The sequence below is a fragment of the Saccopteryx bilineata genome, chromosome 3 (assembly GCF_036850765.1).
Source record: "Saccopteryx bilineata isolate mSacBil1 chromosome 3, mSacBil1_pri_phased_curated, whole genome shotgun sequence".
Classification (NCBI taxonomy): Eukaryota; Metazoa; Chordata; class Mammalia; order Chiroptera; family Emballonuridae; genus Saccopteryx; species Saccopteryx bilineata.
Window position 1 is genome coordinate 178960438 of NC_089492.1, and position 23782 is coordinate 178984219.

The 23782-nt window shown below is 39.9% G+C and overlaps 1 protein-coding gene across 1 annotated transcript in view; it reads right to left on the reverse strand.

Annotated features, from left to right (window-relative positions):
• Positions 1–406: 406 nt before the first annotated feature.
• Positions 407–23782, reverse strand: part of STMND1 (stathmin domain containing 1) — a 33956-nt gene continuing 10580 nt past the window's right edge. The window contains 4 exon segments of the mRNA XM_066264919.1: positions 407–2208; positions 3095–3226; positions 10865–11016; positions 15406–15586. Coding sequence (XP_066121016.1) covers positions 1924–2208; positions 3095–3226; positions 10865–11016; positions 15406–15586 — 750 coding nt within the window. The 3' untranslated portion in view covers positions 407–1923.

A 23782-nucleotide genomic window follows, 5' to 3' on the forward strand; every position in this document is an offset into this window, starting at 1 on the left:
CTCTGAGCCTTGGTTTCTCTGTCCCTGGCCTTCAGATGGTTTTGCAGTATTATAGTTAGAGCTTTATAACAGTTTCCAGAATCCATGTGTTCTACATTTTCATTGTCTCACCTCCCATCCTGTTAAAGTGGATGGTCTCACTATGAAAATATAGTTGTCATTTAGGGTGTGTTACTCCTTAGCATGTTTAATTCTATATGTGTACAAGGTTATCAATAATGTTTACATCTATATTGAACTCAACAAACATGTCATCCAAGCCACGATAAATAAATAGGCAAGAGCATAAGATTTCAAGAGAAAATATTATTTGGATATTTATCAAATTTGGTGACTTAATTTAAAACAATTATTATAAATTTGAATTTAATGTATTTTGTCACTTAAAATTGCTTATTTTCAGTGATCTGAATAATAACCAAATCTTTTCCTGAGTATCCTAGTGCAATCATTTTAGCTACTCTAATATTTTATGAGATTGGCACTTACTACTACAAGTTAATCTTTATAGAAAAACCCTGGGACAGATGAAAAACATCATGTTGCTCACATAAGATTTTATATAAATAATATTTTATAAATATTATGGCATATTTTAGTTTGCATAGAACTTTTAAACATATTATTTGATTTGGTACAACTCCATGAAGGTGGCTATCTCCCAAATTAACATATAAGGTAATGGAGACACAGAGAGTTTATAGGTCTTTCCAGGTCACACAGCTAAAAGTAAACTCTGGGCTCTCAATTCTGTTCCATTGACCTATGTGTCTGTTTTTCTGCCAATAGCATTCTGCAATGGGACTAGAGCAAACTAAAAAGCTTCTGCCTAGCAAAAGCAACTGCCAACTAAACAAAAAGGCAACTAACTGAACGGGAGATGATATTTGCAGAGAACAGTTCTGATAAAGGGTTAATATCCAAAATATATAAAGCATTCATACAGCTCAACTCCAAACAAACAACGCAAGTAAAAAATGGGGAGAGGGCCTGAACAGACACTTCTGCCAAGACATACAAATGGCCAACAGATATATGCAATGTGTCACCTCACAGCCATGCTGTTTTCACAGCAGTGCTATAGCACAATTTAGCTGTTTTGTGCTGAATAAAATTTCCTTCTTTGTCCAACCAGTGGTGGTGAAATGGATAGAATGTTGACCTGGGATGCTGAGGTCCCAGGTTGGAAACCCCGAGGTCACTGGCCTGAACACAAGCTCACCAACTTGAGTGCAGGGTTGCTGGATTGAGCGTGAGATCATTGACATGATTTGTGGTCGCTGGCTTGAAGCCCAAGGTCACTTGGCTTGAGTAAGGGGTCACTGGCTTGGCTGGAGCACTGCTGCACCCCCCCCCCCCAACAAGGCCTGTATGAGAAGCAATCAATGAACAACTAAAACAAAAAAAAAAAATGCCACAACTATAAGTTGATGCTTCTCATCTCTTTCCCTTTCTGTCTGTCAGTCTGTCTCCCTCTTTTGCTAAGAAAAAAAAATGTTTCTTCTTCACTGCACCACAGATTGGGGATTCCTGCTGGCATTGGATTGGCACCAATGATCATCAGTTGACACAATCCATGCAATTTGTCTTAAAGGACCCTCAGAGTGTGGACATAGCCAAGGGGCAGGAGAGAAAAAAAAGAGTTCTGTTTGGCATAAACACAGTAATGTAATCTGGGAGGTACTTATAAATTAAAGATGTCTTTACAGTGTTTGAAGTCACAATGAAGGAGAATGCTAACTTGTAATATCAAAGATAGTCAAATCTTTTTTTTTTAGCTAGCATAGCCATTATATATTTAATTCACTCAACTAACCTCCAGTCCATCTGGTCAGGCAGTCAAAGAAAAATATGAGAAATGCTAAGAATGTCACCACTGGGGGAAATGGATGCTTTTTCACAGAATTTACATAAAGTGGCATATTAGAATATGTCTTCCTCTTGGTTGTAGGACATATCCGACTCCACGACGACAATACCTTCATAGCTGTAGTTTCCACCATTTGTGGTTGTGTCACTTTTGCTCTTCTTCCTTTTCAACGGCTTTCCTCCCTGAAGATCTGATGGCTCAAACACGGCAGAAGTCACAGGGTTAAGTCCTTTGGCAAGTGGAACCTCAGGCTCACCCAGTTCTGCTGAATCTGAGTTACTGGTTGGAGGCAAAAGTTGGTCACTTCGTAGCCTTTTTCTTATTTCTTCTTCTTCCATCTGAAAAGCAGTATTGAAGAATAAAAAAGAGTCCAAATCATGTTTTCCAAGTTTTCATTAATATTGCTTGAAGTTAATGTTTATGGCTTCTTGATTTCATTATTCAGTCACTTAATAAACCTAAATTGAGGAATTATTGTTGAAGAAGACAGACTTACTCTCTACCCTCGTGAGATGAGGCTCCTCATCTGGTCGGAAAGGCCCAGGAGAGAGGTGGTAATGCAAGCTGTCAGAGGGCCATAGGGACCCCGTGTGCAGGTGCTGTAGCACCTGTCTGACATCTGCTCTGCCACCTTCTCAGCCCCCATCCTCCACTCCTGCCACATTTCTACACCCCGGGCCCCAACTAAATTTTCCTCAAATGAAGAAAATTTCGTACTTGACTTAGTTCTGAGAACTGAATATTGCCTCCTTAGGCTATATATACTGCTCACAAAAATTAGGGGATATTTCAAAATGCACTTTCAAGATCAGGGAATATGTAGATAATCCAGTACTTTTAACCTTTTGGATAGTGCATTTTCACCAATGGAATAAAAGTTGGTTTGCATCTCATTTGCATAATCAAACAACTTTCTTTGACTTGTCATTTGCTTTCCTGATGTTTTTGTTTAATTAAAAAATTAAAATGCTTCTTTTTTTATCACTCCATATCATTTTGAAATATCCCTTAATTTTTATGAGCAGTAGATAAAACTAATTCAACCAATTTTAAGATGTTGTCTTATTTCTTCACTGCACACATTTTTAAATAAATAAACATACAGCATAAGAAGCATATAGATCATGAAAATGACTAATACAGATTTATCCAATTTGTCTAGAAGCTGCTGATAGGAACAGTGCGTCTCAGTGGGCAGTCCCCGCCCCACCTCCACTTGGATACCTTTCTGCACTCGGACACTGCCTGCATCTTCTCCTCTATGTCCTTCATGATGAAATCTTTTACTTCCTTTTTGAGCTGAAGTTTTTTCAGTCTGGCTGGTGGCTTTCTCAGGGCCTTCTCGGTCATGTTCACCTGGTGGAAGACACTTTTTAAAATAGAGAAGCAAATATATTTATTGGCAAAGAAAGGCAGGAGGTAAAATAAACACAGTTTAAAATGTAAATCCTAAAAAATCCAAACTTTACAGTGTGAGATTTAAAACACAAAATGAAAACTGGTAACAGAACTGAGTCCTAAAGATCTAATTCCTGGTAACAACAGAATTAATTCTAAAAGAAATAAAATTTATTAGATGTTTAGAGGAGGAACAACAGGCTATTACCAAAAAACATTAAAGGATGCAAAGATATCCAGGCAAAGACCCAAGAGAAGGAAAAACACTCAAGTACAAACACTCAGGAACAAACACACGATAGAAAAAGGTGGCATATTAGTGATTAATTTGTGATTCAAGGTAAAATGTTAAATTTGATGATGTTATGATATACCACAAGTTACAAATGACTTTCATTTGGGATCAAGATTAGTTTACAGTTTTTCTGGTCTTGTGCAGGGGAGAATTAACAATTACCTAGCAGCAACTCTATGCTGGGCTTTACTGTGAGTACTTTACAAATGTTTATATTGACAGCAGAAAAAAAAAGTTCTATTTCATATGATTGACAAATCTTGAAACAGTTCAAAGCAGTAACAATGACTGGTTATAATTTCTAGTTGCAAAAAAAAAATTGTTGTAAGGGGTTTATAAAGTTTTCCCATATTTTTTCTTTTAAAAGTTAGGTCTTTAAAATAATATGTGTTCATTCTGATAAATTAAAATGATACATAAATAATCTAATACTCTGTTTGGCTACCAGGCCCCCAATCATGATCCACTTTAAAGTTCATCTGTAATGTTTAATCAAACATAAACGGGATTATACCACAGACACTGCTCTGCAATTTGCATTCTTCACTTAATTTAATATGGACATCTTTCAAGCTCACTGTACATGGATTTATAATGGCTGGGGAAGGTCCTAATGAGCTCCAAAGTTTCATTATAAAATAGACTGAATACTGTTCTAGATAATTTCTCTAAAGACATTTAAAGACAAAAGAGAAATTTATGTCCATTGTAATATCTAAAAGACGATCTCATCAGATGGCAATATTGTAAGTACCAAGAAAATAAATCAAAGAGAGACAATTTAGCATAGCAGAAAAAGGCACCAGACCTGCACTCAGAAAGATGTGGGTTTGAATCCTGACACAACCACAGTGTGGCTTTGCATTAAATTCTGTATCACTTGCCTTCCTCATTTGTAAAATAGGTTTAATAATATTTTTTCAGAAGAGTTTTTCAATAAAGCTATATTTATTGATTTGTTTTAGAGAAGAAGGAAGGGAGAGAAAGAAATCAATCTGTTGTTCCACTTATTCATGCATTCACTGGTTGATTCTTGTATGTATCCTGACCGGGAATTGAACCCTCAACCTTGACATATCAAGTTGAAGCTCTAACCAACTGAGCTACCCTGCCAAGACCCAGGGGATTTATTTTTAAGGGGAGATAAATAGATTGTAGCCACTCAGCAAATGGTTATTACTTCTCATTTGGTGAAAGCATTGATTTTTTTCAATGAAAACACAAATAATCACAACAAAGATACAGGATTTGTCACAAAAGGGAGGAATGGGAGATGGATTCAGAGGGGCCAACAGGTAGGGGTCTAGGCTTTAACCTCTGACCTACTCCTAATACTCATGGTGTGACCTGAGACAAAGCACCTTTTGCACTTGGTTCTCTTAAACGCAGAAATAGTGAGGGGACTGATGATGACTGAGCTTCCTTCTAGCCTTATGCTCTGTGGTTCGATTGGAAAGCTTTTTAAAGAAAAAATATTTTTCGAAGTTTTGGCTCAGGTACAGCCTTGAGGTGGTTTTCGGTGGTGAGTTGTTCACTACAGAAAACTGTGGGACAATAGGCTGGTATACTTCCTACTGGCAGAGCCATCTGCTGAAAAAGGGACATATTTGCTATGGAGGCTCAACGAGAGATACTGTGAAGTCAGCATGAAAACAGCTTTTTAGGGCCATTCACTCACAGAGGGCAAAAAGAAAATAAAGTGGTAATCCCAGATCCTTTAAAGTAGGGTTCAGTTAGGTTTTACATAGGATCTGAACCTTGACTAAAATAATTAGATTGGTAGTTCTGAGAGAATTTGGGATTTCCTGTTTGAGGTACTTTTCCTGTGGCGTAATCTCAAAATGCTGTCTATAAAATTTTGTACTTCCTTCCCATTTTGGAAGTTAATCTTACCTGTGCCGCCCACATCCTTTCCTGAGTTTGACATTTTAAGTAAAAGTATTGTAAGACCTGAGCAATGATATGTGTTCTTTCCCGCTGGATTTTATGAGGTCAGGATTTATCAACTGTTGGCACTTAAAAATGAGAATAAGGATGACATTATACCTAGACAGGTACTACTCATAAAAAACACTAAAAAAAATCAACTTTAAAACCTATAGAAGTCACTAGTTCCATTGTTTTAAGAACACCAGTGGAAGCCTGCCATGCCCTAAGATTCTGTGATAAGATTTGGGTCCCCCATCTCCGCCAACCTAACTGTATTTATTACTTCTTGCATCTACTGTGGTTCTTCAGAGCCTCCTTAATTAACTACTGACCTACTGATGAACCTACCTTGGCTGTGGCCCCTTGCTGGGGGCTTGTGCCTAGAATAGGCCAAAGCATCTTCAAAGAGATCTGTCATCCTGCTCTGTCACTATGAGACCTTTTGGGAAAGGTCAGTCTGAGAGTTCATTGTATTGGTCTTTACTCAGTAACCTCCTCCTCCTTAACGAACTCCCCATGAGCTTCAACAAATAATGTGAGAGATGCTAATGCAATGTGAACAAACTCCCCTCCCAAACTGCACTAAGAGGTCACCAAGTACAGAAGTTGCTGGAGAAGGAAATACATTTTGACCAGAGCCAGGAGGAGTCAGTAGAGAATTCAGGGTCTTATGTAGGGAGACTCAGGATGCTCTGAGAGACAGGGAGAGATAAGTTCAGGATAAAAGACACCTGCAGTGGTTAATAACCACGTGGAAAAAATGAGAGCCAGGCACATCTCTTTAAAGAGATCCGTCCCAATCCATACACAAATTTACATGTGTGCATAAAGCCAATTCACATTTATAATACAGCCACTTAAGTCCCATTAGAATGTTTTAAAATATACTGAGTCAGTTAATCTGATATTTAGCTTCTTAATGCTATTTTTCTTACATATCATTATATTCTCTCTGCGAACATGACATCTGTTAATATGAATGTGCCTGAAAGCAGGGACCCAGAGAGCTGTATGGAATTGCTGTAGTACTAGCCAACAAGCAAATGATAAAAGTTAAGAAAAAACAATGAAAGGGGGCCCTATGGTGGCCCAGATACTGCCTTGAACTTTCAGGGATAGACTGGCTCACAGAGGATCCCAATTCAGAAGAGTAATGAAGGACTCTTACTTTTCAGCATCCTTTATTATATGTCACTTTAAAGGGCAACTGAATTAAAGACAATGGCGTGGCTAGGAAAGGGGCGGAGCTCTGTCTAAAATGCCCTTGTATTTAAGTATACTTTGGTCTATATAAGGAGTTTTCTTAAAGCATTCTCATATCAATTCCTTTTTTTACCCATAATATATATATATTAAAGGCTTTTTTTAAGCAATGAAGAAATAGTGTTTATATATGTAATTGGATTTATCACATTTTAGTAACATTGTATTAATGAAGACATTAACATCCTTTTAAATAATTTTTTATTTATTGAAATTTTTAGAGAGAGAGAAACATCGATTTGTTGTTCCACTTACTGATGCATTATTTGGCTGACTCTTGTATGTGCCCTCACCAGGAATTGAACCTGCAACCTTAGCGAATCAGACAATGCTCCAACCAACTGAAACACTTGGCCAAGGCAACATCCCTTTTGACCATCCTCTTTTTGTTTCCCTTTACTCTTTTTTTTAGATAATTAAAAGTATTAACTGTCTAATAAATTTCTTATGGTTCCCCTTTTAGTCCTTCAATTTTAATTCTCATCTTTCCACAGTGGCCACTTTTCTTAAAGTATGCAAGACACCTGGTGTCTGACACACTTATGTTCTCAAATACACCTGAATTGAAAAAGATTTTACATGTGACAATGAGCATTTATAGCTTTCCTTCATTTCGATGTGCTTCCTGGCTATAATCATAGTATTATATCTGACAATGTTGTATTTTCAGGAATACTTTAGAATTGTTTTTCACAACAAATGGGAGATTTCAATTTCAAAAGCTTTAACTCATGATGAATTTGAAGCGGTGATGGGATTCAGCTGGTTTGCACCAGTTCGGCAGAACTGAAACCTAGTTTTTTGTTGAGTTCGGTGAACCTGTTGTTAAAATGGCACTTGTAATCAGGGTTCTTTCTAAGGTGAGCGCCTGGGCAGCCACCCAATGTAAAAATCACAAATTTATATTCTTTACTTTTTTTAATGCTCATCTGCACAACACTGTATTCTAAGCACCCATAGTAACATTCATTCTGTTCATAGGTAAAAAAAAAATTGCAAGTAAGGACACCAATCAAGAAGAAATATCAAACTATCTTAAATAACAGTTTTATTGTTTTTTGTCATGTATTATTTAATATTTTTTCATTCATATTTTTAAACTTTTTCTTATAACAATTTAGTTTTGTGTATCTCTTTTATTGCTCTTGTTTAAGTATTAAATGCATAAAATAATAGACTACCTTTCAGTATATCGTTTTTTATACTTAAAATGGTCATTAGGGTAGAGAACCGGTTGTTAAATTTTTTGAATCCCACCCTTGATTTGAAGGCTTTGTGTACATGCTTGTTGATATTCAGGGCAGTGGCTGTCAGTCTGGGCTGCCCATGGAAATCATTGGGGAGCTTTCAAATGTACTACTATGGGGGCCCAGCCCCAGCCACTGGTCCCAGGTAGAGCATGGGCACTGAGTGTTTTGAAAGCTTCCTAGGTGATTCAAATGTGCATCCAGGTTAAGGACCACTGCATTGGCAACAAAGGCACTGCTGTGTATTACTGCCAGCCTGTTGCAAATCTAGCTTATGTCAAGGCATCTTGGCCCTACGCCAGAGCAAAAACAAAATAAAACAAAAAACCCTCATAAAACACAAAAGAGCTGTGTTATTCCTGCCTACCTCTGCAGCCCTGTCGCATTTAAATCTTTTTGAGAACACTCCAGCTATGCTCCTGACAACTACTTCATCTCTGTAGAATATGAAAACAGCGTTCATCTTTGGCTCACTTAATGATGTTATTGAAAGTCTAACTCATAGTTTTCATTTATTTAAAGAGACATTTCTTTCATGATGTAGCTTATATTAATTAACCTTGTTAGTGCCCTTGCAAGGTCTGAGTCCGAACTCATTCATCTCTGGCATTTGACTCACTGGAAAATGTTTTATTGCTATTCCCCCTGGCATTAGCATCAAGGTTCCACAGCATTTCCCTTAATAAGGCATTGCTTAGCTACTTAATGTTTCCAAAATCTATCTTCTTCCAGATTGTTCTCTTGTTTTTTTCTTTTGACACACTTTTTCTTTTTCTGACCACCCCTCACCCAGAGACTCACGCCTAGAAAAAAATCTCTCCCTTATTAAAGATACATTGTTTTTTAGTACTTTTAACAAAGTACTCCAAAATGCCTTGTATCATCCCACTGTTCAAAAGTAAATTGTCATTTTGTTGGCATTGTCTTTTCCATTATATGGTCCATTTTTACCTTCCCTTTCCCCCACTCCTCATATTACTGGCAGCCTGGTAATATCATTCATAAGGTTTAGCACTCTTCCCTCCCTCAAATACTTTCTGCAGGACTTTATTTTTCTTCTTCCAAAGAAAATGCCACTTTAGAATTTATTCATGAGTTCTCAGCATTTCCAACACAGAAGAAGAAATTACCTTTATTCAAACTCCAAGTAACTTGGTGTAGGTGACAAATTTGGTTTAAATAATGCAACTGTTTACTCCCACCTGACTTTTTTCCCTACAACACAAGAGCCATTAATAGAATTTCTAGTCTCTACTTCCACCATTTTTGTCTCTTATTTCCTTTCCTGTCCATTTTCCCCTCGGGCTTCGTGTGTGTGTGTGTTTGTGTGTGTGTGTGTTGTGTGTGACAGAGATAGAAAGAGAGACAGCCCTGGCCGGTTGGCTCAGCGGTAGAGTGTCGGCCTGGCGTGCGGGGGACCCGGGTTTGATTCCCGGCCAGGGCACATAGGAGAAGCGCCCATTTGCTTCTCCACCCCCCCCCTTCCTTCCTCTCTGTCTCTCTCTTCCCCTCCCGCAGCTGAGGCTCCATTGGAGCAAAGATGGCCCGAGTGCTGGGGATGGCTCCTTGGCCTCTGCCCCAGGCGCTAGAGTGGCTCTGTTCGCGACAGAGCGACGCCCCGGAGGGGCAGAGCATCGCCCCCTGGTGGGCGTGCCGGGTGGATCCCGGTCGGGCGCATGCGGGAGTCTGACTGTCTCTCCCCGTTTCCAGCTTCAGAAAAAATTACAAAAAAAAAATACAAAAAAAAAAAAAAAAAAAAAAAGAGAGACAAAGAGAGGGACAAATAGAGACAGACAGGAAGGAGAGAGATGAGAAGTATCAATTCTTTATTGTGGCTCCTTAGTCTCCTTAGTTGTTCACTGATTGTTTTCTCATATGTGCTTTGACAGGGGGCTACAGTAGAGCGAGTAACCCCTGGCTCAAGCCAGCAACCATAGGCTTCAAGCCAGCGACCTTTGGGCTCAAACCAGCGACCATGGGGTCATGTCTATGATTCCACACTCTAGCCAGCGATCCTGTGCTCAAGCCGAATGAGCCTGCACTCAAGTTGGCAACCTCAGGGTTTGACCCTGGGTCCTCCGCATCCCAGTCCAATGCTCTATCCACTGCATCACCACCTGGTCAGGCTTCTTCTTCTTGTTTTTTTGTTTTTTGTTTTTTTTTAATTTCTTCTTTTTTCTGCCTATGCTTTAGGACTACTAGTGCTGCCTTGGTATACTGGCTTAAAAAATAAACAAGAAAACAAAACAAAATAACAAAAACAATAACAAAACCTATCATCTTCTTCACAAGTTTACACAGAACTTATTAACAAATTAAGACCTCAAGATTTTGGCCACATTTAGTTAAAATCAGAGTAAAAAATATTACTCACACGAAGGAAAAGCAGTAATGGATTAGTCGGGATGAATCAACAAAGAAAAGTAAGAGTAAAGTAATTTCTACAGCTATATTTATTTCCTCATATTTGACCTTAGAGGGTGTATTTAAATGTGTGATATTTAGGCCTGTTTTCTTATTGCATAAGTCAGAGTTCAGTTTTATATTCACGGTTCCTAGTACATAGGCAACACTTAATAAAAACTGCTGAAAAATTAGGCATGTTATTTAATGGGGTTTATTTGCATCTCAAATTGAGTAAAACCAAAGATATGTTTTATTGGATTCATTAATCATTAATGATTAGGGCAACTGTGAATCCACAGAGAAGGATGGTGTGCAAAGAGGTAAAGACATTAATGGGAGACAAAACTGGCTTAAATAAATACAGTCTGTATTGTGACTCCAAGATGAATATACTGGAAATAACTCATGATCAATCATTTTAAACTGTAAATTAATGCTAATTACAAAATTACTTGCCATGACATTGTACGATTCTCCATTTCTAGATACTTTGCTGTGGCTCTGTATTATTCCTTGAACAATTAATTCCTCTAGGATGTCTGATGACTTTTGTCACTCTCCAATTTCTAGAGGCTGGTGTTTATAGATTAATCTATTGGCTGCCAAGTCTTCCGAGATAAAAGAAAAAAGAAAGCGAAATTTAAGCTTTGAGATACTGACAATCACATGTTGGATAGGTGCCGTATAAATCATGCTACTTCATTAAATCTTATACTCCACAGTCTTACCTCAATATCTGTTTCTTTTATAAATGTTTGAATCCTTTGAAGTTCAAATTCTTAATGTTCTAACAGAGGATACACATCAACATGATATACTGTTTACTGAGCAGACCCCATATTAACATAACAAAAAGTCTTTTATATGCTGATGTGTACTATTTTTTTGTTGTAACAACACTTGTACACTTGGGTACAACTACATGGGCACTCCACACTAATTATGAAGCTAAAACCACAGCTCAGACTGAGATATTCTTTTGGTGATCTTCTGAGTTGCAGTTGGTTTCTATGCTTTGTATACAAAGGACAAACAAAGTGGTGTTGCCAAGAGACTTCTAGTTCTGCAACCTTGCACTTGCAATTGCACCATCTGCTAAATCTACATAAGTAAAAATATGCCTTTTTGAAGAGTCTTTGAACCAAACTGAAATTGAAGTCAAGTGGCATCAGCTAATTTTTATTAGTGATTCTAAAAACAGCACTGAAACAGTCTATAGGGAAGCCTTTATAAACTGCACTGAGACCCCCCCCCATAAATCACTCAATTATATAAAAAAACAAGCAAGAATCCCTTTTTTTATACAACTCCACATTGTAAAATAAAAATGCAAAGGGGAGTCTTCAGAAATGAGCTATCTTCTATTCTGTAATCATCAGGAAGTCTGGATAGTAACCAGACTACTCCAGCTAGTGGATGGAGTCTTTCCATGAAAATTTCTAACCTGGCACTACATTAATTACTTTATATGTTTTATAACATTTAAAGCAAGCATTAACTCTGTAAGATAGGCATTATAATCCCTTTTAAATAAATAAACAAACTGATTTGAGATAGGCTAATTAACTTTCTCCAGGTGACAAGGGTAATAAGTTAACTAGGATTTAAACCTAAGTCTGTTTGACTTCAACAGCCATGTTCTTCACCACTTCACTGTACTCTTCCCAAACGTGCCAGGCACATGGCTCCCATGGGTCACAGTTCACTTCTCCATCAGGATGTTTTAAAAAGAATGTCATCGTGGATACCTGTCACTAACACAATAAAATGATTTTGACCATTTCGATCCACTCTTTCCGATTCCATTAAAGCATCTGGTTTGACATTTATAGTAGCTAACCTACACAGAAATCCTTGGACTATGTCAACAATTTTGACTAATTTTCATAATTCCTTGGGACATTGAAGAATATTGGAGAAATTTTTAAAAATAACATTGTACTTCTTTCTGATTAGAAAAGTAATACATCATAAACTTGGGAATATAGAAAAAAATAAAAAAATAATAAAAATGTCCATTCTCTTACCATTCAGAGATTACCATTGTTAGTATATAAAATTAAATTTTATTTTTAGAAATGTGCCATCACACTGAACATATAAGTTTGTTTCTTATGCAATGAAACATATACATTAACATATTCTCCTGCCATTAGAAATTCTTCATAAGCATAAGAATAAAAAAGTGAATCAGACAAGAAAATGTGGGTAAATTTGTCTTTAACCTTAGTGTAGGAAAAAGCTTTCTAAGTGACTCAAAATCTAGATTTAATAAAAGACTGATAAATTTTATTATATTAAACATATTTTGCAATCCCCCCCAAAAAACATACAATAAAAGTCCAATTTAGATATCACATACCTCCTGATTTGATGTACTAAGCAGAATACAATAGAATTTTTGGTATTCTTGCTAAAAAAGCATAACCTGGACCTAATCATGAGGAAATTTAAGACAAACCCAAACTGAGAACATTCTACAAAATAAATGGTCTATCTCTCCAAATACATCAAGGTTATAAAAGACAAAGAAAAGAAGAGGTATAGTTCCAAGATTAAAGGAGACTAATACCACTGATAACTATATTAAAGACATGATCCTGAATTAGCTCTTGAACCAGAAATGTATTTTTTATTTATTTATTTATTTTTTTCCTGAAGCTGGAAACGGGGGGAGACAGTCAGACAGACTCCCGCATGCGCCCGACCGGGATCCACCCGGCACGCCCACCAGGGGTGAAGCTCTGCCCACCAGGGGGTGATGCTCTGCCCCTCCAGGGCATCGCTCTGCCGCGACCAGAGCCACTCTAGCGCCTGGGGCAGAGGCCAAGGAGCCATCCCCAGCGCCTGGGCCATCTTTGCTCCAATGGAGCCTCGGCTGTGGGAGGGGAAGAGAGAGACAGAGAGGAAGGAGGGGGGGGATGGAGAAGCAAATGGGCTCTTCTCCTATGTGCCCTGGCTGGGAATCAAACCCAGGTTCCCCGCATGCCAGGCCGACGCTCTACTGCTGAGCCAACCGGCCAGGGCCCAGAAATGTATTTTTAATGGACATCTGTGACAAAACCTGAATACGATTTGTACATGACATTATAGCAATGCATCAATGGTCACTTCCTGATTCAGAGCCTTGTGCTGCTGGGATTGTGTACAGAATGTCTTTGTTTATAGCAAATATGTGCTGGTATATTTAGGAATTAAGTATCATTATGTCTGTAACTTGTATATGAGAGGGGGAGAGAAGACTATGCAAATGAATATGGGGTTCAGTGTTCACATTTGGGGAAATGGATGAAAGAATATAGGCATTCTTTGCTTTTTGCAACTTTTCTTCCATCTGAAGTTATTCAAAATAAGAAGCTTTTTTTTCTCACAAGGAAATACTTGGGAAATGTTCATGTGAAGCTTGAAATGTTTAACAAATACACTATGTAGATGTGAAGAGCAGAGACGCAGATAGCAGATGGAGGGGAAATTTAGTGGAGAAAAAAATATAAAGCTCAAGGCATTCGCTCTTATTCCTTCTGTGGTAAAAGTTGTCTTGAAAACTAATTTTCAGAGCATTTGGGAAGCATCTGCTTTGGTAGCTCACTGCCTCCCCAAGTTGGTCTGTGAGAGCACTGCCTTGTTCACCTGTGGTCTTCCCTTCCTGCTATCAACAGTGCAGGCTGGCAGGGCTGAGTGTCCCAGGGCACACCGGTCCCTGTCCACCCAGCAATCTCTAGTCTGTTTACCCTACAGCAGTGGTCCCCAACCCCCAGGCCGCGGACCAGTACCGGTCCGTGGGCCATTTGGTACTGGTCCGCAGAGAAAGAATAAATAACTTACATTATTTCCATTTTATTTATATTTAAGTCTGAACGATATTTTTTAAAAAATGACCAGATTTCCTCTGTTACATCCGTCTAAGACTCACTCTTGATGCTTGTCTCAGTTACATGATACATTTATCCGTCCCACCCTAAAGGCCGGTCTGTGAAAATATTTTCTGACGTTAAACCGGTCCGTGGCCCAAAAAAGGTTGGGGACCACTGCCCTACAGATATTGAGCATTCATACTGCAGTGTAGGAGGGATTTCCACCAACAGAATTTTCAGAGAGAAAATAAAATCTGTGTGCTGGTCCAACACACACAGAGAGGAGGGTGCTGCCACTGTGCTGCATCCTGTCTCATACCTCATTCTCAGAGGTTCCATCTGCACCAATCAGAAGCACAAATTGAGGATGAATAAGAAATTTATGACTACCTCAGTGTGCATGTAAGTCCAAGAAAAAAAATCTCATTTTTATAACCTGTTTTTTATTTCTAACTTGTACTGAGGGGAAAATCTATAGTGATGAAGAATGAAATGAAAGCTTTTGCCCCAAATAAAAGAGAGTACTTTTCCTTGCACTCTGTTAAGTTCAATTTGTTTCAAAGGCTGATAAAATATAAATAAGAGCTCTTACAGTAACATCAGGAGGTAGCTGAATAAAGCAAAAACACAATATAGGAAAAATATTTGGAAATAGTTTCAAAGGGCACACTAGGTCATAATTCTGTTTTCGAAAGGTTCTTTCATTGTATGGTTGTTGATACTTTGGATGAGGAGAGACAAGAAAAACAGTTTGATGCAGGTTTTATTTATTTTTTCAAACGTAGAATTTTCCCTTGGAAAAATGCTAACATAGGGGAAGTTTAAAGGAATCTAACCAAATCCATGCAACTTCTATTCCTAAGGCCTATTACTAACCACCAATAAGGTTCTTAAAGGGGAAAAATATGATGGTTTAATTATTTCATGACCAGAAGATTAATAGTTAGCATTATTTACTCACATACTGAAAGCTTAAGGCTAAATTCTAATATCTCAGAGATAGGCTAAATTCTAAATGCTCCTCGACATTTGGAGCACTCCCTGGCCCACAAAGCTGTGATAAAGGGGCCACCAAACACATATTATGAAATATGTTTAGAGAAATAGCATTTTATGGAGATTAACATGAATAGGGGTTTTTACCTAAATTTGTTCTTTTGTTTCTTCCATTAGGAGGCAGAGAACTTTCTGGAATAGTTCCAGGTAAGCTTTCCAACTGGACCTGTTCTTCCAGGCCTTTGGGGCTGTCTACAGTGTCCTTGTGTGATGCAGCCTCAATCGGAGGTCTGCAGTTCTCCCCAAAATGAGTCACATCTACTTCAGCCTGTGAAAACGGAAATGTTTTGTGAGTCAAGGTTTCTTATACAATGGTTCCTTGGAAAATGAAAACAATGCCACAAGATTTGCTCAGTGAATGTTTAGCTTACTAGCATCTAGGCTCAGTATTCCCTGTGACCTGCAGACGCTCCCTTACAGGGCAGGAGGGACTTTGCAGGTGTGATTAAATTAAAGATCTTGAGATGGCGAGATTGTCCTGGATTGTCCAGGTGGACCTGAAATGTAATCACAAGGGTCCTAATAAGAGGAAGGCAGAGGGAGACTTGACCACAGAGGAGAAGGGAATGTGACAATGGAAGCAGAGAGCACATTATAAGATGCTACAGTCCTGGCAATGAAGGTGGGAAGGGTCACTAGCCAAGGAATGTGAGGAAGGCAGCCCTAGAAGCTGCAAAAGGCAAGAACAAGTTCACTTCACAGTGTCTCTGAAAGAAACCAGGCCTGCTAACTAATCTCTTGACTTTAGCCCACTGGAATTGATTTTGTACTTCTGACCTCCTATACCGTGAGAATAAAATTATGTTGCTTTAATCCACTAAATTTATGTTAATTTGTTATAATGGCAATGGAAAGTAATATGCAGTTGAACCTTAAACAACACAGGTATGATCCACTTATACACAGAATTTTTTTCAATACAGTCAGCTCTCTCTGTATATGTGGGTTTCGCAATGATGAATTCAACCAACCATGGATGAAAAACAGTATTTTCAATTCACAGTTGGAAATGCACAGATTCAGAGGGCTGGGTCTATGCATTATTCTGCACCATTTTATATGAGACTAGAGTATATTCAGATTTTAGTATCTGCGGGGCGGAGGAGGGTGGTTGTCCTGGAACTAATCCCTCATAGATACCAAGGGATGACTGTAATCAAGTTTTGGGAAAGTTAAAAATTATACACAGATTTTTTTACTGTGGGGGGTACTGGCTCCCTAACCCCCGTGTTATTCAAAAGTAAACTGTGATATCTACTATGAATCTATCAAATATAAGCTGTTATACTCAGCGTTCTGAAAGATACAAAAATTAACAAGTTCATAAACATCGAATTGAAAAGTAAAGATAATGCCATGTAAAAAAATATTTTAAAAACAGAACTAGCTTCATTGTTTTTGCTGGTTAAAAAAATAAGAGTTGTAAAAGTAATTAATCATGTTTAATGTTGGGGAATAGTTATTTCTCTTATTGCGTTGTAACACATTATGTAACTGTATCACAATTTATTGAATCAAATCCTACTGAAGGACATCGAGGTTGTTTCTAAGTTATCATTATAATCAACAGTGTTGGCATAATATCTGTGCATATGCATCAGCCTTAATTCACCCAGTCATCCCAAGAGGATAAGTTCTTAGATGTGGACATGCCAGATCAAAGGATATGCACATTTTATATCAATACCTCTTTCCAGAGGGCCCTCCATAAATCCTGCACCAATTTACAGTCTCACCTTCTCCTTTTTAGGATGTCTATTTCCTCCTACCACACACAGTTTCACTGCTTGTAAATAGGTCAAAGCACAGTGTGAAAGGGGCTATATGTGATTTAGTAAACCACTGACTCCAAAATGCTGGCTGGTGCTAAATGTTTTACAGTTATACAGAGAAAGAAGAAAAAAAAAGTGCTTAATTAATTCAATTTAAAGGACTGGCACTTCTTTTTAGAAGAAGTTTATTTAAATACTAAATATGTTCAGGAAAACTTTTCTGGTATCTCCTCCAACATCTCTTTCCCAGTGATGGTTTCTCTTTCACTGCTTGGTTTGCAATTTTCCCACTTCTCATTCAATAGAAGCTTCTAGATGTTATCAGCCAACCCCTCTTCTCTAAGATGCATACCAGAGGAAGTCTCTTCAGTATCCTCAGAAGAGATAAGAAGCTAAGAATGTTCTACAGAATACTGTCTTCTGGCTCTTCTTTCTGTCTGTGATTTTACTTTTTATGACCCTGGGATGTGGGGTACTTTTTTTCTTCAGTAGTTCACCCTCCAATTCCTGCCCTTTGTAGCACAGCCCTGTTACACTGATACAAGTTTGTATCTTTCTGGGTGTAGCAAAAGGTTCTGGGTGTAGTTCACCCTCCAATTCCTGCCCTTTGTAGCACAGCCCTGTTACACTGATACAAGTTTGTATCTTTCTGGGTGTAGCAAAAGGTGTCTAAAAGGAGAAGGTTTGAATTGGGTCTTAATAAGTGAATTTCTAGTGAGCAAAGAGGAAAGGTCATTCTAGACACAAGAAAAAGCACACACAAGAAGTATGAAACAATAGTGTTGTTGGTCAAATAAGTTTGTAAATATGTGGTATATGTTTGCTCACTTATAATTTGCATTGGGTGTGGGGGACAGGCTGTAAGCAGGCAGGGTTGTTATAGCCTAAGGACTTAGTTTTAAAACTAAACCTTTACCACCCTAAGTGACTTTGTATCAAAGACTTCCTTGTTTGTATAGTGGATTAAAGGTTTTAATTTCTACATTATAAAATGGGGCAGAGGAGCCCATGCTGGGGGAGAGCAGAGAAAGGCCATGTAGAGGAGAGTAAAAACAGCCAAGATGGTGGAGTGCTAAAGGAGAAGCCAGTTTGTGCAGAGAGGAGGAAATGGGAAATAGAGGTGAATAAGGCTGGTGAGCTAGAAACCTTTGATTCTAGGAAACCTGAATAAGTCAATGGCTTTGGGAGCCCTGAATAGAAACGAAAGTGTTTTCCCACTTGTGTGTATTTCTTGCCCACCAGGTGCAAACTAGGATTAAAGCTGTTGGTCAAATAAATTTGTAAATAATGATATATATGTTTGCTCACTTATAGTTTGCATTGGATGTGGGGGGACAGGCTGTAAGCAGGCAGGATTCTTACAGCTTAAGGCTTAGTTTTAAGACTAAGCCTTTCCCACCCTTTTTGATGTGGGGTGGTGCTCTCTCATGAGGAATCTTGTTATGCCTCAGATAAGTGACTTTGTATCAGAGACTTCCTTGTTTGTATATTGGATTAAAGGTTTTGATTTCTATACTATAAAGTGGGGCAGACCAGGAGCTTGCTCTCTCTTGGTTCCTGAGATTAGCATTAGAGGAGAGAGCAGAGAAAGGAGAGCAGAGAAAGGCCACATGGAGGAGAGGAGAAGCAGCCAAGATGGCGGAGTGCTGAGGGAGAAGCCAGTTTGTGCAGAGTTTGTGTAGAGAGAAGGAGATGGAAAACAGAGGTGAATAAGGCTAGTGAGCTAGAAACCTTTGATTCTGGGAAACTCGGATAAATCAGTAGCTTTGTGAGCACTGAATGAGTGGGTTTTGGAGTGCAGTGTGTGTTTTTACTTGCCTGCTGAGTGCAAGCTAAGATTAAAGGTAATGGCCCTCCAGTTCTTGGTTCCGTTGTTTCATTATCATCTGTCTGAATCAAATGTGAACCTGCATGGGCCAGGCGGCTGTGATGGTGGTTGTGGCTACTGGCATTACAAAAGCTAATGGCCCACCAGTTCTTGGTTCCATTGTTTCATTACCATCTGTCCGAATCAAATGTGAACCTGCATGGGCCAGGCAGCTGTAATGGTGGCCGTGGCTACTGGCCTTACAAGTGTGTGTCCATGAACTTGAATTATTCCATTGTAATAGAAGTGGTAGATGCTGAGGTGGGGGGAGGGAAGTCTATTGTGACAAGTGAAAGAGTTTGGTTTAATTGTGAATGCAACAGTTATCCTTTGTAGGAGTGTCATATATGGAAGTAAAATATCTGATCAATTGTGTTTTTTAGAAAGATCACTCTTGAGCTAGTTCAGTGGCAAGAACTGAAGGAAGGAAGGAACAAAACAAGGCAGCCAGTTAAAATGATTATTGCCCAGGTGAAGTTTGATTAAACACTGGCTAGGACAGCATTAGTAAAAATGGTTAAATAGGTGGGCCTAGAAATATTAAAAAAGTAGGCAACAGACCTCAAAGAGCTGCAGTTTGAAGGAGGGAGGTCCCTTTTGGCTCTAAATTAGGTTTCCAGGAACTAAACAGAAAACATTCCTTTATGAAATAAGAAAATAGAATAAAAAGTAGGACACTGTATGAACCCTTGATATTTTTACAATAAAGGACATTTGACCACTTTCTAGGAGTGTTCCAACATTTGAAGCCCTTCAGAGGCTAGTAGAAATCACAATAGCTACCTTACAATGGCCCCAGAGTGCTCATGTTCTGAGTTCAAACAGAGAGCCTCTCCTGTTCAAGGTGGCCTCACATAGTTCCTGCCATTGCGTTTACATAACACGATTACTCAGCTAAACCAACATCAGTTTGTTGTGTTGAGAATTAATTAATTCTGTGGCTCCAGACTACATGGGAAGGTAGGAAAAATCAACCAACTGAACAAACAAAATAAGCAAACAAAAACTCAATGGATCTGAAATATGAATCTGCACAAGGAGAAAGCCCGACAGCCACTGGGCTTTTCTCTTTCTCTCTCCATCTGTCCTTCCACAGTTACTGCCACATAGACCTATGGAGTGAGTCCACCCAGGAAAAGTCTTTACAAATAATGTATTATATTATTATATAATAATAATTCTGATATCAGACAGGGTCTCATTTGTTTTGTTTTGTTGTTGTTGTTACACATCCCAGAGGAAAAGGAGAACTTACTTGATGCTTATCTTTCAGGGATCACAGTTCCTATTGAAGTTAAAGACCATGTTGGGCAGGGGTCCCCAAACTTTTTACACAGAGGGCCAGTTCACTGTCCCTCAGACCATTGGAGGGCTGGACTAAAAAAAAAACTATGAACAAATCACTATGCACACTGCACATATCTTATTTTATGTATTCTTTTTCTTTTTCTTTTCTTTTTTTTTTTTTTTTGTATTTTTCTGAAGCTGGAAACGGGGAGAGACAGTCAGACAGACTCCCGCATGTGCCCGACCGGGATCCACCTGGCACGCCCACCAGGGGCGACGCTCTGCCCACCAGGGGGCGACGCTCTGCCCCTCCGGGGCGTCGCTCCGCCACGACCAGAGCCACTCTAGCGCCTGGGGCAGAGGCCAAGGAGCCATCCCCAGCGCCCGGGCCATCCTTGCTCCAATGGAGCCTTGGCTGCGGGAGGGGAAGAGAGAGACAGAGAGGAAGGAGGGGGGTGGGGGTGGAGAAGCAAATGGGCGCTTCTCCCATGTGCCCTGGCCGGGAATCGAACCCGGGTCCCCCGCACGCCAGGCCGACGCTCTACTGCTGAGCCAACGGGCCAGGGCCTGCACATATCTTATTTTAAAGTAAAAAAACAAAATGGGAACGAATACAATATTTAAAATAAAGAACAAGTAAATTTAAATCAGCAAACTGACCAGTATTTCAATGGGAACTATGCTCCTCTCACTGACCACCAATGAAAGAGGTGTCCTTTCCGGAAATGTGGTGGGGGCCGGATAAATGGCCTCAGGGGGCCGCATGTGGCCCGTGGGGCCGTACGTAGTTTGGGGACCCCTGATGTTGGGCACTCTTTCCCCTCTTCCCAGATAAACTATCAAAAGCCAGTATCTGCAGTGATCCTAAGACAGATATTTTCACCAGTCCACTCTGTTGTACAAATCTATCTTTTATAGAACCTAGTGAAGTACTAAACAACACACAGGGATTGATTTTGCCATTTCACATTTCCCAGTGGAGATCCTGAAAAATTTAACTGATTTAATAACAACAATAAACAAAATGCCCATGTTGCCCAAATTAGAGCTGAGAGCCACTCTGTATATTTTCTGTTGTTTTTTTTTTTTTTTGAGAGAGAGAAAGAAAAAGAAGACAGAAAGAGAGAGAGAAGCATCAGCTCATTGTTCCACTTAGTCATGCATCTACTGATTGCTTCTCATACATGCCCTGAGCAGTGCTCGAATCTGCAACCCTTGGCTCTCTAGGGCATTGCTCTATCCACTGTGCCATTAGCCGGGGCTAAATAGTGCCTTTTCATAAACATATTTTGTTAACTACAAATTGAAATAGATGTAAATACAACAACCCTGAATGGGCTTCCAATTGTTTCATCAAAGTGCCTAATCCAGGCCTTAGGAAGGAGCTTCACCCTTGTCTGAGTATTTCGATACAATCTGCCTTCAAACTCTGTTAGTGGCCAGAACTTAAATTATAGCAGATGAAACACAATCTTTCAGCATAATGTAACATATACCAGCCTCCAGTTTCCAGAGCAGAAATTTAAGATATTTTCTCTCTCTTGAAAATAAGAATGTCTTTCAAATATCTTATCTATGTGCAACACACTCTGGAAATTTTAACCCAATTTTATAATCAAGATTTGGGAATAGACATAGTTCAAAGACCAGAGATATTTACAAATTAATTAGATCTGTGTGGAGATGACGTCAGAGTAATGGCGGGGTAGGAAGCGATACCGATAAATCTCCCCCAAAACTCAACAAGATCTTCAACCAGAAACAGAAAAACCTATACTTGGAGCTTCCAGATGCTTCGCAATACACCCAAAGGTATGATTGAGTGAAAAATTGGCTAAATATATAACCAAACCCCGAAGGAAAAAGGGAGTAAGAAATGCTCCGCCTTCCTCACTAACCTAAACAGGGCGGCTTTCTCTGGTAACTGTGAATATAGAAACTGAGGCGGGCAAAGGGGGTGAATAGATCCAGGCCGCCGCGGCACAAACGGCCGAACCAGGCTGTGGCACACAGATCCAAGCCGAGGAAAATCTGATCCTGTGGCAACCCGGGCAATACAAGCTAACACTCGCGCCAAACCCAAAGAAAGAAAGACAAGCGGAGCGGCCATTTTACCCGGTCTCCTGGTCGGTGCGCAGTTAGTGGGCGAGAATTTCTTCCTAGGCCCCGAGAGTGGGTGCCCGTGTGGCCCCACGGAGAGGCAGGGTCAGAGGCCTTTCTGTGGGCCGAGGACAGAGTCTCTGGGCAGCCCCAGCGCCCTGGGAAAGCCACGCACGGGAGGGAGTGAGAACTACTTCCAACGGTGGAGATTTTCCGTGCTGGTGAGGGTTTCACTCAGAGGGAACCGCGGCCGGCCTCATATCCTGGTGTGCGCGCGCAGATAAGGAGTGAGCGATTCCTCCGAGTGCCTCCGCAGTGCGCGCCCGTGTTATCGCAGAGAGGGGCAGAGTCAGGGGCCTTTGTGTGGGCCAAAGCGGAATCTCGAGCCGCCCCAGCGCATTGCAAAAGGTGCACACGGGGACGGAGCGAGACTCAATTCCAACGCTGCAACTTTTCCCTGCGGTTGGGGGTTTCACTCAGAGCGTGAGACTGCTGGCTGGATATCCTGGTCGCAGACAGTGAGTGAGAGTTTCCTCCAAGCGCCCCCCAGAAGTGGGCGCCCGCTTGTGTTACCGGACAGAGTGGCAGAGCCAGTGGTCTTTGAGTGGGCGGAAAGCCCGCCTGATTATGCTAGCAGCTCTGACTGACTGAGCCTTACCCAGAGCCCTGTTCTGAGTGGAAATAGAGTGGGGAGTTGCCAGCTCTTTGAGCCTCTTACTATCCAGGCAGAGGCAGCAGCAACCCCATAGCTGGATTATCAGGCTACTAATTGAGGAAGGAAAGACTAGGAGAAAGGCTCCAGGAACACAGACTCTCTCACTGTCGGAGCCTATAAATGCTAATGAGCCTCGACTCCCACGAGACTAAAACACAATACATGACATTGCCATAGAGACTTATCAACTGCAAGCCTCTACCTGAGCGTGCCAAAGGGGCAGAACCCAGGGTACAGAGTCACCGACCAGGAAGAGGGAGAGAAAAGAAAAAGCAAGAAGATAACCTCTCAAAATCAAGAATAATCTGCAGACTTTATAACCTATCACATTTTATTATATTTGTTCGTTTGTTTCTCTTATCTTCATTCTTGATACTTTTTTTTCTTCCTCCAATTTGGCCGATTAACTCTCTACTGGTCTTACTCTCTCCTCTCCTTGAACTACACTACCCATAAGTGTTACATCTCCCATTATCTTTTCTCTTCTCTTCCTTTCTCTCTATGAGGGTTGCACTCCAAAACCCTTAACTCTCTCTCTCTGTCCTTTCTTTTTTCTTCTTTTAGTGGTTCCCTCTTTTTTTTCTCTCTCTCTCTTTCTTTTCTCCCTCTATATTAGTTTCTTCCTTTCTCCTTTACATCTCCTCTCATTCAAACCTCAATAACAAACAAATTATCTTATCTGGGACTCAAACCTATGTTTGTGGCATTTTGGGGGGTTTTTAC